This window comes from Channa argus, chromosome 17, assembly GCF_033026475.1.
Source record: "Channa argus isolate prfri chromosome 17, Channa argus male v1.0, whole genome shotgun sequence".
Taxonomy (NCBI): domain Eukaryota; kingdom Metazoa; phylum Chordata; class Actinopteri; order Anabantiformes; family Channidae; genus Channa; species Channa argus.
In genome coordinates, this window is record NC_090213.1 from 8,171,771 (window position 1) to 8,185,291 (window position 13,521).

General features: G+C 39.1%; 1 protein-coding gene across 3 annotated transcripts in view; it reads left to right on the forward strand.

Moving 5' to 3' along the window:
* Positions 1-659: 659 nt before the first annotated feature.
* lpgat1 (lysophosphatidylglycerol acyltransferase 1) overlaps positions 660-13,521 on the forward strand; it is a 40,063-nt gene continuing 27,201 nt past the window's right edge. The window contains exons 1-3 of one of the 3 annotated variants that reach the window (XM_067482132.1): positions 660-1,271; positions 1,917-2,169; positions 13,066-13,184. In XM_067482132.1, coding sequence (XP_067338233.1) covers positions 1,257-1,271; positions 1,917-2,169; positions 13,066-13,184 — 387 coding nt within the window. In that variant the 5' untranslated portion in view covers positions 660-1,256. Of the gene's footprint in view, positions 1,272-1,491; positions 1,843-1,916; positions 2,170-13,065; positions 13,185-13,521 lie in introns of those variants that run through there. The other 2 variants (XM_067482130.1, XM_067482131.1) reach the window with 2 other exon arrangements.

Sequence of the window (13,521 nt, forward strand, 5' to 3'; positions counted from 1 at the left end):
AGGGCTAAAAGAGGAGTTAGAAAAGATGTGGATGGTCAAGGCCCAAGCGGTACCCATGGTAATTGGAACACTGGAGGCTGTGACCTCCACACTGGAAGAGTGGCACCAGCCGATTCCAGGAACAGCATCTGAGATCTCTGTCCAGAAGTGTGTAGTCCTAGGAACAGCTAAGATACTGCACAGGACCCCCAAGCTCCCAGGCCTCTGGTAGAGGACATAAGCTTGAAGGAAGGAATAAGACCACTCCAAAAAAGGGGGGAGTGGGGAATTATATATATATATATATATATATATATATATATATATATATATATATATATATATATATATATTCTCCTTGTCTTCATATATATATATATATAGTAAATATACAGTCGGGTATGTGTTGTTTGATCGTATTGTTGATGGATAAGTTCCTTAACTTTTGGAAAGTCAAGCAGAATCTAATCAGCCTATCTCTATATTTGGGATGTATTAAGTAGAGCATCAGGAGTTTGGGTTTGGGATCTATTACCACCAGGTGTGTCCCTGACCGAGACACTCAGAGCATCGTAACATGTATGTCCAATATGTATAGGTGCTAAATGACAAAAAAGGTTGTTGTTGCTCTGCCATTATGCGGGGACCAGTGCTTTTATTTTGGAGGTATGAGAGCCTGTTTCCGTTCTGACGGTGTTGATCTTTTGTGAACACTGATGCGCTGTGAAATCGGTGTCTGGAGGCAGATAACGGGTCCCGTGAGTCTATCAACGAAAAATCGATGTTCTTCGTATTTGCTTTGCATATTTACAGCCTGTGTGGTGATTGCGTTAGCCGCAGCGTTTATCCCAGGCCGGACCCGCCTCTCCGCTCCCTTTGCTCGCCGATGGGAGCTCTGTAGCTAGCTGCCTTGATGATAATGATGATGCATCAGAGGAATAATCCCGGTGTCTCTGACTGAGATGGAGCCAGCGACACTCAAGTGGACTTGCTTGCTAGCTAGCTAGCTAGCGAGCTAACGGTGCCCGCTGGGAGCCACTGTGCCCGAGCAGCCCTGGATAACGTTAGCTAAATGGCTGCAGCAGTTTTATCGCGCAGGGTTTGTTCACAACGTTAAGGCACTCGGACGTTTCCACCTATGTTCCCATGTTTGCTAGAGGCGGACCATGCCAACTAGCAAAAATTGCTAACTTAACCGTTTGGGTTAGCTACACGTGACCCACTTGATCTCGCTCCAGCAATTAGCTGCTCGTTGCTCTTTCTCTGGCCGCGCTTGGATGCTGATTAATTGGGTGAGTACCATGGACTACCAGGCTTAACGTTACTTAATTATAGGAACTGACTATATTCTCGATAAGGCACACGGGCACTGCGCTTTGGGCCAGCCGCCCCCCACACACACTGTCTGATATAGCGTTTGGGATTGTCTCATGCTGTGCCTACAAGTGTATTTCACAATATTGTTGCAGTCCACACGTTTTTTCAGCATCTGTTTCCGCTATGCTAACTCAGTCTACGGCTAACTAGCATACCATAAACTACTCGACCACGTCCCGTGCTGCTGGTCCTTTTATGGTCCCGTCTTTACGTGCATTAGTGTTAGGGCTAGGCAGGTAGCTAGCATGTAACCCCGAATAACACAGTGTATTGTAGTCCAGATCCTCTTGATTAAAAAGCCGAAGACCGCGTCCGCTACATGTGTAACGTTTAAATTCCGTGAAATAGCCTCACCCTGCACATTGTGGCTTCAGGCGCCCTCTTTTTTTTTTCTTTTTTTTTCTTTTTTTGGTTTCACAGTCTGTGGTGTAAGATTTGGCAATCTTGCGGATTTGTGTCCTGTTCAGAGCATCCAGTTTGTTTACAGTAAGAGTGGCGACTCTATTTATTGTCCAGTAAGACAAATGTAAATGCTAACTGCTCCTGTGTCTCTGTTGCAGACGGTGGGAATCAGGATGGCACAGCTTTTGGACGGGGCCGGCAAACTGGGCTGGGTTCTGCTCAAGTCTGTGCTTCGTTTTGTGTTTATGTTTCTCAACAACTGTGTTGCCATCCCATCCTACTGCTTATACCTGCTGCTTCTCCAGCCACTGAGACTATGGGATAGCTCTACTTTTTGGCACATTGAAGGAATCATGTTCAAATGGCTGCTGGCCATGGTAGCTTCATGGGGCTGGGTTGCAGGTTACACAGGTAAGAAGGTTTATCATTCATGCATATTCCCAGTGTTCCATGTGTGAACTTCTAACTATCCAGAAAAGAAAAAAATGTTTCTTACACAGTAGGAAAAAAGGCCACACACAAAGACAAGTACATGTCTTTATTTACTATACACAGTGTTAACCAAAATATTATCATATTTTTAGTTAGTTGTTTAAAATAAGCCAGCGTGTCTTTCCTGTCTACTTAGATTATCTGCTGACCACTGTGTAAACATGAACACTAATGTGGAGCTGGTGTCCCCCCTGCTCTCTGTCAGCCAGTGTTTTCCTCTAGATTGGAAATAAGTCAGAAATAGGGGCAGGGTAAAATGAGAAAGAAAAATGCAATAGTGGAGGGGGTAATGAATAAAGATGCTTGTCTATATTTTGAATCTGAAGTGGCACAGCTGCTCTTTGCTCCACTTTGAATACAGGATTTCCACATGATCAAGATAACTTACTTCTACAACAATGCTGCTGGCAAAACCTGCAAGCTCGAAATGCATAACTTAATCTGTTGAGACATGTATATAATTATGTTAGCATTTGTAGTAAAATGGTTCTGTTTCCCTGACAAGTATTACATGTAAAGATTAAAAGTTGCTTATTAATTATATGCAGCAACTGTTTTGATAAAAGAAATGAGAGAAAAGCTAATTACAGTGATGTACTGTGTCATGTGTTAGGGTATCAATTCCCCTTTGGTTTTGGACCTTTGATTACTTAACCAAGCTAGGAAATCTGAAACAAGTTTTTCAGATTTTCCCTCCAACTGGTTATATAAAGTTGCTTGGCAATAGAATTGAATGATTAATTGCAGCTTTAATTATGTGATTTGCTAATCAGGTGACAGGGATGGGTTTTGGTAGTATGGAGTCGGCACATGGTAGACACATGGTAGAAAAGTAGCGGGATTTCATAAGCGTTTGTTGATTCCTCTCAGCTGCCTGGTTGAATACCTTGGAAGATATTTTGGCAGCCACTGATGTTTGGTTTCAGAGAGCTGTGAGCAAAATGCTTACAAATTGCTAAGTGGTGAACATTGTAGGCAACAAGGCACTGATGAATAATGCAGAGCTTTCAGCCTATGGAATACCTGGTGTTATCATTATCTTTGAGCAATATGTGTCACAGTTTGATTAACATCTGCAAGTGAGATATCAAGTGGCTGTAACATTTACATGTAGACTAAACTGTAATTTAGAATCAGATGTAGTAATTAATGTATATGCTTGTGAATATACATGTGAATATTAGAATACATTGAAAAAGTAAATATAAATTTAAACCCCCCCCCCTTTTTTTTAACTGCATGTGTGACACAGTACTGTTTTTATTACAATGTAAACCAAAAATTCTAGCATTTTTAGTACTTAGATTGTGGTTTGTCCCATATGTGCATCTTATTTTGACACAAAGCAGATTTGAACTGATGTAATCTTGGTGAGAAAACAGTCATATGACAAAAACAGTGTGAAAAGAATTCAGAGCAGTAAATTTGTACAAAACAACATACTGGAATACAAACATGCTTATATAACCAGTTTTATTAAAAGTCAGAAGTCAGAGAGCATTTGTTTTCAAGGACATTGGGACAAAGATGGGGTCAATTAACCCTTTTACCTTTCCGTCACACGGGAGTAACATAACCACCGGCCTGTGTGAAAAAACATTTAACTTTGTGACAGCTTTTCTGTCATATTTACAGTAAAAGAAAAGTTTCCTTCCTTTCAAAAGAAGCTAAATACATATAGTAAATGCATTTTTCTTTCAGTGAACAACAGGCAGAGTTTATCAAAACTAATACTGTTTTATTGCTAGCTCATCTTCTTCCTTTAGCAGCGAGTCATAAACCCCCACCCAAGCCCCTCTGTATTTTTATTCAATTATATAAGCTAATCGTAATGTCAGCTAGCATCAGATACTTGCATGTCATTAAGGCAGTAATTTAAAAGTGGAAAGCTACACCCAGCTGGCAGTTCATTAGTAACACCACGCAAAATCTGAGGCAGTCTAAAATAACAGTCCTTCAATAAATCCTCTCTATGGAAGTGATGATGCTCAGTTTTTTTTTTTTTTTTTTTTTTTTTTTTTTTTTTTTTTTTTTTCTGTTTTAGAGTCGTTGATTCAACTGTGTGGTGATTTTGGAGGCTGAAGTTTTTGTTGCTCTTTATCTGTGCCGCATTATATAGGGCTATGCCCCTGTTTCAGGCTGTTAAGGTTCAAAAAGTGGAGATGTCGACAGCTGCAGTTGTGAATGAAACCTGGCTTTGCAGTTTTGTGCCTCCTGTTGAGCTCCTCAGACTCACAATGCTGCTAGCAACTCCACAAGGGAAAGTTGTGAAAGGAACTTAATGTAGACATGCAGTCCAGCCATTACATCATTGCACAATGCAAATCGACTTTAAAGCACTAATATTTTGAAAAAGTGTTATAATGAGCATGGACTTGCTTTAGGAAAATAGTGGGGGCCTTCTGCAGTGTAAAAATATATTATTTGCAGTGTTTTCAGGTTTTTTAAAATTCTGAAATTCCTGCCTCAGGGGCAAGCATATTTATTACACCTGGCAAACTGCCAGGTGTGACATCTCGCTGAAATTTGAGACCGTATAATTAAGCCAAGCACTACAAAATCAGAAACAGAAATGCTTCTAATTCTGATTCAGACTTAAATTACGCTGTTTGTCCCACCTCTGCATTTGGAGTTTGCAGCTCAGTGATGAGGAATGTGGATCACTTGCTTTAAATAGTGGATTAAACCTGGTTGGTCTGAATTTAAATACTAATTAAAGTTTTAAAACTCACACCGTAAATATAGTTTCTTTCTATTACTTAGCTGATGGAACACAATATGTCTGTACTAATGTGAAGTTACTGTGGCTTCAAAGGGACTCATACTTAAAGAAGCTTGGACAAATTCTGAAACATCTTGGTGATGCCTCAAATGACTCAACAGTTGAACCAAAAAAAAAATAGCCAAACCTTCATGAAGAGAGAGGTAATTGCAGCACTGTTCTATTGGAGTAAATTAATTTTAGCTTAGTGTATGTAATAAACCATGTGTCCCTGTCAAATTACCATACTATCAAGCATGAGACCAGGATTTTTGCGTTCCTATGCTTCTCCTTTACCAGCAGGGTGCTGCGGTATGTGTTTACTTTTTTTTGCATTGTACTTCACCTTTACCCCCATTTGTCTGCAAAAACAGTGCAACTGTGTGAGTTGCAATCCGACTGTCACGAAACGGTGGGCACAAACAGGTGCACTAAAGCCATCAGGATTAAGAATTGTTTGCATGTTTCGTGAGTGACTGACTGGTCTGTTGGACTTGCACAGAAATCAAAGGTGGTGACTGGAAAAGAATGTAGACACCCCACACTCATATTATGAATGCAATGTTTACATGAATCACACAGTAACCTGGTTATGTATCTTCCTTTGTATATGTATATAACATTATCTTGGTGGCTTTGTGTCTGATACTTTTTTTTTTTTTTTTTTTTTTTCTCCAGTTTCTGAGATTATATAAACGAGTAAACAAGTTTTTTGTTGTTGTTTTTTAGGAAAAGATATGTCATGACTCAAGACAAAGGTTCTTTTTTCTTATAAAATTTGATTACACTCCTTGTCTGGGCCCTGTCGGTGTTTACCGATGTTCTTTGACATTTTGATTTGATTGTCATACTTTGTCGCACCTTTTTAAGGGAGAGAATTGTGTGCTACATCTTGATCACATTACGTCTAGTGGTCTTTAAAAAAAATTTTCTGTATAGTATGGCTGTAGTGATTACAATTTTTATTTTATTTTTTTTAAAAATGTAGAAAGAAGATACAAACATGCCTACAGTTTGGGGGGGGGGGGATCTAGTAGTGTGCACAAGCTGTTATTTACAGGAATGATACTTTTGGTGCTTTGCCAGCAGACTTTTGATAAATGTTTGTGTATAGTGCATGGGAAAATGTTATGGGTTGAGAGTCGTAAACTCATGACTTGTAGAACAAGTGAAGGAGGCATACCAGTGTGGAATAACAGCCCTGCAGCTTGGGGTCAGTTGAGAGGGCAATAACATTAGGGAAATTAACATCATTTGTGTGTTGAAGCTCTGAAACATGTTTGCATAAATATAGGTACACAGAAAGAGGGGTATTGATGTGGATAATTAACACATTATATGGTCAATTCATATTTGCATGTTGTTGATGTAATTGAGAAACATAGTTTTAGATGCAGTGGATGAGGTCAAATTAGCTTTTATCTTTAATGAGGAGGAGAAATGAACATCCACAGCTTGCTGCTTCTGTTGAACCAACAAGGAAACTACTTGGATGTGTTTTAATAACTGGATTAAACCTGGTAGATCTTCACACATAAATGTAACCTGTTTGCCCTTTTGTCCCAGCTCACACTTTTTTTTTTGTTTGTTTTTCGAGACAATTGGTAACTATGACTGAAGGACACAACTATCATTAATTTTTTTGTTTCAATACAGTTATTATAACACTATCTGTATAACTAATAATGGATTGGCATTACATTTTGCACATACTACAATGATTCTTAGAGGACAAACCCTTGGTGCCACCTCAATGCTTTTGATCGTTTAGAGTTAAAAGTTTGACAACTGGTGGTGAGATTACCCTGCAGGTGTCGTTGGTATTGGTTGTGGTCGGTTGGTGTAGAGTTTTGAGTTTTAGCGTTTTTTTTATATTTATTAGCAGGCAACCGTATATCTGCAATAAGTTCATACAGAAATCTGAACAGTATAGCTTGAATTATTGTAGTGGTTGGGCTGAGGAGGAAGAGCTGGTTGTCCACTAATCTTAAGGTCAATGGTTCAACATCTGTCTATTCCAGCCCACATGCCACTTGTCCTTGGGCAAAACACTCAACTCCAAGTTGTGCTTGGTTTGTGTGTGTCCCTCACTTGTACGTAGCTTTGGATATAAGTGTCTGCCAGACGTCTGAATGTAATAAGTATTATTTTTATACCAACTTTTGGATGCCAGTGTCTGAACAGCAGCTGAATATACAGAAAATATATAAACAAAATGTTTCACTGTTTCATGTCCTTTGGTTTGCCAGACAAGTCTTTAGTGGTCATATGGGACTTTAATTTGGCCACACTTTGGCAAGGACAGCCTTGTTTGTAAAGGAGCTGCTGTGATACCTTGCCAGTTAACCTGTAAAGAAGAAGAAAGTGTAGCAATGGACAACAAGGTCAGCAGTCCACCGTTTAGCTGACCACTGATACCAGATTAAACACTGTGCCTGGAGCATGGCTGTCATCCTGCTGTGCTAAATGTGTCATCTCTCAAAGACAATTTCCCTAATGTATTCCAACTGACAGATGACCCATCTCTGTGATATTATTTACGCTCATCTCCTGCAGAAATGGAGACTTCAAGCAGCAAGGTATGCTTCTCATGAAATGACTTGCCTTCAGGGTACGTGCACACCAGACACCCATGTCCAACTGCCACAGATGTGTCATTCGTATGCTCTGGATTCCTCTGCTATGAGATTGATCTTATTCTCTAGAGAAGAGGAAGTGAAACAAAATTCTAAGTTGAACTTAATAACTTCTGGGTTTGTCACTAAAATCACTTTTTTAACCTCCAAAGAATGTGTGAATATTGAGTAACACATTAACTCCAGACTGCAGCACAGAAAATGTTTCAAAAAGTTAATCCAAGAATATAGGATTAAAAAAGTACCCGTTTCCTTTCTGTCTTTTTGACATTCACAAACTCAAGAGTTTAAGTGGTTGTCTTAGCTGTTCCTCTGAAACTCCTGACAGGGAAATAACTTGGCTTTTTACAATGAGTCATTCACAAATGTTTAATTTGACATGCTGCTCATCCAGTGGAGTCTGCAGTTATATAATGTGTAATTGCTTAGCCTTTAACATTGAAAGGCTCATTGCATTTGGATATCTGCCCTGGTGCTGTACTGTATAGTTGACATGATAAACAAATGCATGGCATCTCCTATTTGCTTGAGTAAATTGAGCCTGGAAATGCAGGCCTCAAATGACTTGGCAACTGAGAACAGTTTGACTTCCTGTTGATCAAATGGTTGACAGTCTTCCTTGAAAATGTAGTTGAGGTCACATCTCTTAGCAGCAGTTTGTTATCTGGTGCTGAGTAAACTTTTTGTTCAGTGTCCAGAGTTTATCCAAAAAACTGAGAAATTACTGTAGATGAGACAATGACTGGGTTTACATGCACTTAAGTAACCCGGTTATGTGAAATCCGCATATACATGCAACAGAAGAGTAACCTTATTTCTCATCCACCTCTGACTTATTTTAGTAGCTGGGCTCACAGATTTGAATTGTATATTGACGGAAAACGCTTCTTTTTGACTTTTCTCTCTCTGTGTGCATCTTTCTGTGAAAGACCCACAGAATTTTTTTTAATCCAAGGAGGAAAGAGACTTAGTTAGACTTTGGAGACACTTTGTGTAAATTACGTTTTCTGTCGGACGTTACATAGACTGTTTTAAAAATGAGGCGGCATCACCCTGTTAACACATTAACGATCTCTCATTCATTCTGTCCTACGGTCTTTGGTAATGCACATGCGCAGTTGGACAAAGCCTATTAGAAACCTTGTTACGTATATACATGGCAGAGTAATGAAAGTTCTTCAACAAATCTATTTGGGGAAACCAGGTTTCCCTGATCTCCTGCCCCGATTTCAGAAACCAGCTTTCCTGTATACCTGACACTTAAGAAATCAGCTTTCCCGAGAGAGCCGAGAGCCAAGATCAGTGATAGAAATCTCACTGCGGGGGTTTAACACTAACACTTTGCAGCAGAAAGGGTGGGGCCACACCTGGTGGGGCAGGATTTGATCCTGTGGCCTTCTACAACCCAACTTGATTCTCTACCCATTGGGGTATGTAAAATTGCAGGCGTTGATCTGTTAATGCGACAGCTTTCTGTCACTTACATTTCCATTTAGTCATTTAACAGACTCCTTTATCCAAAGCGACTTACAAGAGAGGTACAAGGCAGCAAAACTCTAAGTCACTTCTGTCCCTTCTTTTTTTTATTTAATTTTTTTATTGTTACCCATGACCATGATGAAGGGAGTCACGGCACACCTGTGGTTTTTATTTTTATTATTTGTTTTTATCACTCTTTTGCTGCTTTAAGCCATTTTGAAGATGAACTTCAAACCCTGCTTATCGCTGTAACCATGTGGTACTTTGAACTACTGTTCAATTGGACACATGTTGTTCTTTCATTAATTGTGCCAAAGAATCTCCCCTTAAAGAAATTGAATCATTGCTTAGATGAGTTTTGTAATGTACTGTTTGAATTTTCTGCTGCTGCTTGTGAGAGGTTGCTGTTTGTGTAATGACTTTCTACATTTTTGAGAATGAGTCTTTGATAACCAGACAGTGTGTTTGTGTGACCTTGAGAGCTTGTGTATAACGATGAAGCAGACCATGAAAGAGATGCTTAAATACGTAGGAAAGGAGATTTCCTCCTCTTCCTTCAACTGAATTATTAGCTGTTTTGCATTGTGATCTTGTTGGTGGTGCTGTCAGTACAGAACTTCTCACATTGAGCTTCAACTATGCCTTGGTTTTTGGTTTGACTTGCTTACTTGCTGATTGTGCGGAACAAAGGCCAAAACCTGACATTTCTCATCTCCCATCAAAAAACCCTTTTTTTTTCCTGTTTTTTTTTTACTTTTTTTTTTTTTTTTATAAATTATTTTAATCATATCTCTTTTCTTTCTTTTATGCATTTATGTTTTTGTAATTGCTTGCTTAGATATTCAGTTTTTCCTTTGGTCCACTCCTGGTTGTTTTTAAAGCACTATATATTTAAAGATCGATAACACATCATATTATATTATTGTTTCTTAAGGTCAAACAGAAACTAAAACTATTTTGTATTTAGAGGAGGAAAACAAAATGTTTGCCTCCTATATGATCGTGTGCCAGATTTAGTTTAGGTCCTTTTTTAACATTTTGTCATGCACCAGATATGTCAGTGCCGTCTCTTTTAGCTGTCATGTATTGCATTAGTGTCCTGTTCTTGTTTAATTAAAACTTTACCCTGGTGTTTAAAAACGGTTCTGACGTAACTTTAACTGCCTGAAATCCTAACATTGACTCCCCACAGAGCGGAAACACTCACTCACCCTAACTGATGCAACATTTGCATTATACACAATTGGAGCCGTATCTTAGAACAGTGGGGATTCCCAGAACACGACTGCAGCCCAGCTGAATCTATCACCTTCTTGGTTTTCTGTTAATATGCAGAGATCTTTAGCAAGAGTTTGTTTCCGTTGCCTCGGAGGCTCATTTTCTTCCTCCAGCAGAGCTATTGTTGTCATCCCTCATTTCACATGCGCAGTTACCTCTTTTGTTGTAGCCCCCGTGTGTATCGATCTGATACAGTGAATGGTTAGTGAAGTAGCGTGTATATTCTCAGTAGAATACAGACTTGTGGTGTAAAGCATGGAATAGAGCACAGGGGTAGGGATCAACTCACTTGCTGTCAGAAACTGGTTGCGTTCAAAAAACATTTAACACAGTTTCAGTTACTATTATATACAGTTGTTGGAGTTAACTGACTTAGGGGGGTCAGTGGCTCGGGTGGTAGAGTGGCCGCATGACAAAATGTAAAAGGTTCGCACCCCGCACCTCCCGACCACATGTCGAAGTGTCCCTGGGCAAGAGGCTGAACCCCCAACAGCCCATCCCCATCCTTGCAGTGCCGCTCCCAAGCCCGGTAGAAGTTGAGGAGGGTTGTGTCAGAAAGGGCATTTGGTGTACAAACATCCAAACAAACACGTGATTTAGTACATAGTACAGAGCTAAAGAAGACCATGTTGTTGTAATTATTACGTATGTTTCTCTCTTTATTCATACTTTTTAATATTATTGCTTAGGCTAGGCTTTATTTATTAACTCAACAAAGCTAAAATTGAGTGTGTGTGTGTGTGTGTGTGTGTGTGTGTGTGTGTGTGTGTGTGTGTGTGTGTGTGTGTGTGTGTGAACATACTGCTTGAGCCTTGAGGAGTGTCATTGGTAGAGCCTTTAAGTGCTAATTGAAAAGTCCACAAACAGGCTGAGGTCAGTGGAAACAAAAGCCAAACCTAAACCAAGGGGGAAAAAAGCTAATATCTAGCTTACTAATTTGCTGTGGTGAAAACTTTTTGTTTGCACTCAAATGTGGCCATGTTGTAATGACTTAAGAGAGAAAGTGTGGCTGGATATAATTTTTTTTTTATGCTCTTGCAAATCACACTGTATGAATTCATTCTGTGTTTGTGTGATTTTTATGTGAACTCATTTAAATTTTATGTCAGTATGCTTTCATGTGAAACTGTGATCCTAGACCGGTTATAAAGCACACACAGCACCTCTTGGAGGTGTCAGCATTATTTATTTATTTTTTTTAATCATAACAGGTCGCACACACACACACCAGTCATGACACGTTACACTTCCTGTTGTATGATGTGGACACATACCTTTCAATTCTTGTGAATTTGATTGCGTGTACATCAATAATTTTAGTGATGTATTTTAATGAACTAAAATTTCTGGCATTTGAATGAAGCCGATTGTCCCAGAAACAGTGAATGAGTCATATCTCCACCACATTTTGTCGGATCATGATCAAAATTGTTCTGTGGGCAGATAAGACCTCGATGTACCTGTGTGCAGTGTACCCTGCTTGATGTGTCTGTATTTGGCCCAAAGAACTGCAGCTATATTTTGCTTTTATTATTTTTATCATTTTGACAGCAAACAAAGCCCTGGTTCTGTTTTCAGCATTTATTCGATATGTGTTTTCACAGAAGAGGGAAGCATTTTTTATGGATTGCAGACATGCAAATGAGGCTGCTCTCCTGTTGTAGCCGGGTGTCAGCCTAACCTTCAGCCAAATAAAATGTGTTATTTTAGTCAGGGAGCTCCTATACCATCAGGCCCATTGATGTTGTGTGTTGTACATTGGTGCGTTGACACAAAGCATGATGGTACAGTATGTCTTTAAACTGAGGATGTTTTCTTTATCAAGAAAACAGCTTTGCCGGCTGTGTCCATTACTAAAAATACATTTCTGCAACCTAAAAAAAGTAAAGGGTGGACAGGTGCAACTTCAGATACTAAGTGGAAAAAATATTCTAATATTTTTTTTACCTTTTTAAAATAGAACTACATATACTAATTGTCAGGAAAATAGAATTGCTGGACTCTAGAATGCAGCAATTAGCATTAGAAATGAATGTTGCAAATAACTTTGCCAGAGTGATTAAAATAATACATTTGTTAGAAGAAAATGTAGTTGTGATGCTCTTAAAGATATGAATACATTACATTTCTTGAACCCCTTATCATGGATGTTTTGAGAGATTTATTCCGTTTGGTGCTGCATGTAACACCTTGACAGTTAAGTGTAAGAATGAAAGTTTAGATCCAAGAGATTTTAAACTCTTACTCTGTGTACTATGATATAAATGTTTTGTTTTTCTTGGACACTTTTTCCTCTATTGTGCTCAGAGCAGTCAGTTCTGAAAGTGATTGAAATGAGAAAGAAGTGATTTTTGGAAACCGTATCTCAAAGGGACAGATTCATCAATTTTAAGCGTAGCATTCACTCGAGACAAAATGAATTTCAGTGTGTAAATCTTAGTTTGCAAGCATCACCACATTGAGGTGTTACACTGAATATGGGGCTTTGTGATCTTTAAAGCATATTTGAGGACTGCCAAGGAGTTTAAACTGATTGATTGTTTTAATATTACAGCTTCTGTTGTAGTTTAAAGAAAATCTTTATTGTTGCATTTTGATTTCAAGGTGGAGAGACAGAGAGATTATTTACCAAGCAACCAAAATGTATGCTTTGCCTTACAGTAACAGAATGGGGTGACGATGTACGGCACATCTCTGAAGAGGAAGCCATGGTCATTGTCAACCACCAATCCACGGGAGATGTGTGCACCCTCATGATGTGCCTGCAAGACAAGGGCACGGTAAGAAAAGAGAGATGCATGTTGCCTTGCTGTATCCCTTTAGGAAATCCCAGAATATAACAGCGTTAAGGTCGAGTGAGGTGATGACAGTGTAAAAAAAAAAGTCATGCAAAGCTTTTGAACCCACAGGGTGATTTGGGCACTGTGTGTTTTGCTGGATAGGCAGCAGTCTACACATGTTTGTGTATCTTTGTCACTGCAAATAAAGGATTCCTGTAGACTTGCACAGACTGGACTGAAAAGTCTCTGTCAACCTAAGATATATATTTTTAAGCATGTTACATTTTAGATGGTGTCTTTGTTGTTGGTTTATTTAGCCACATGAAAACAGCAGGAA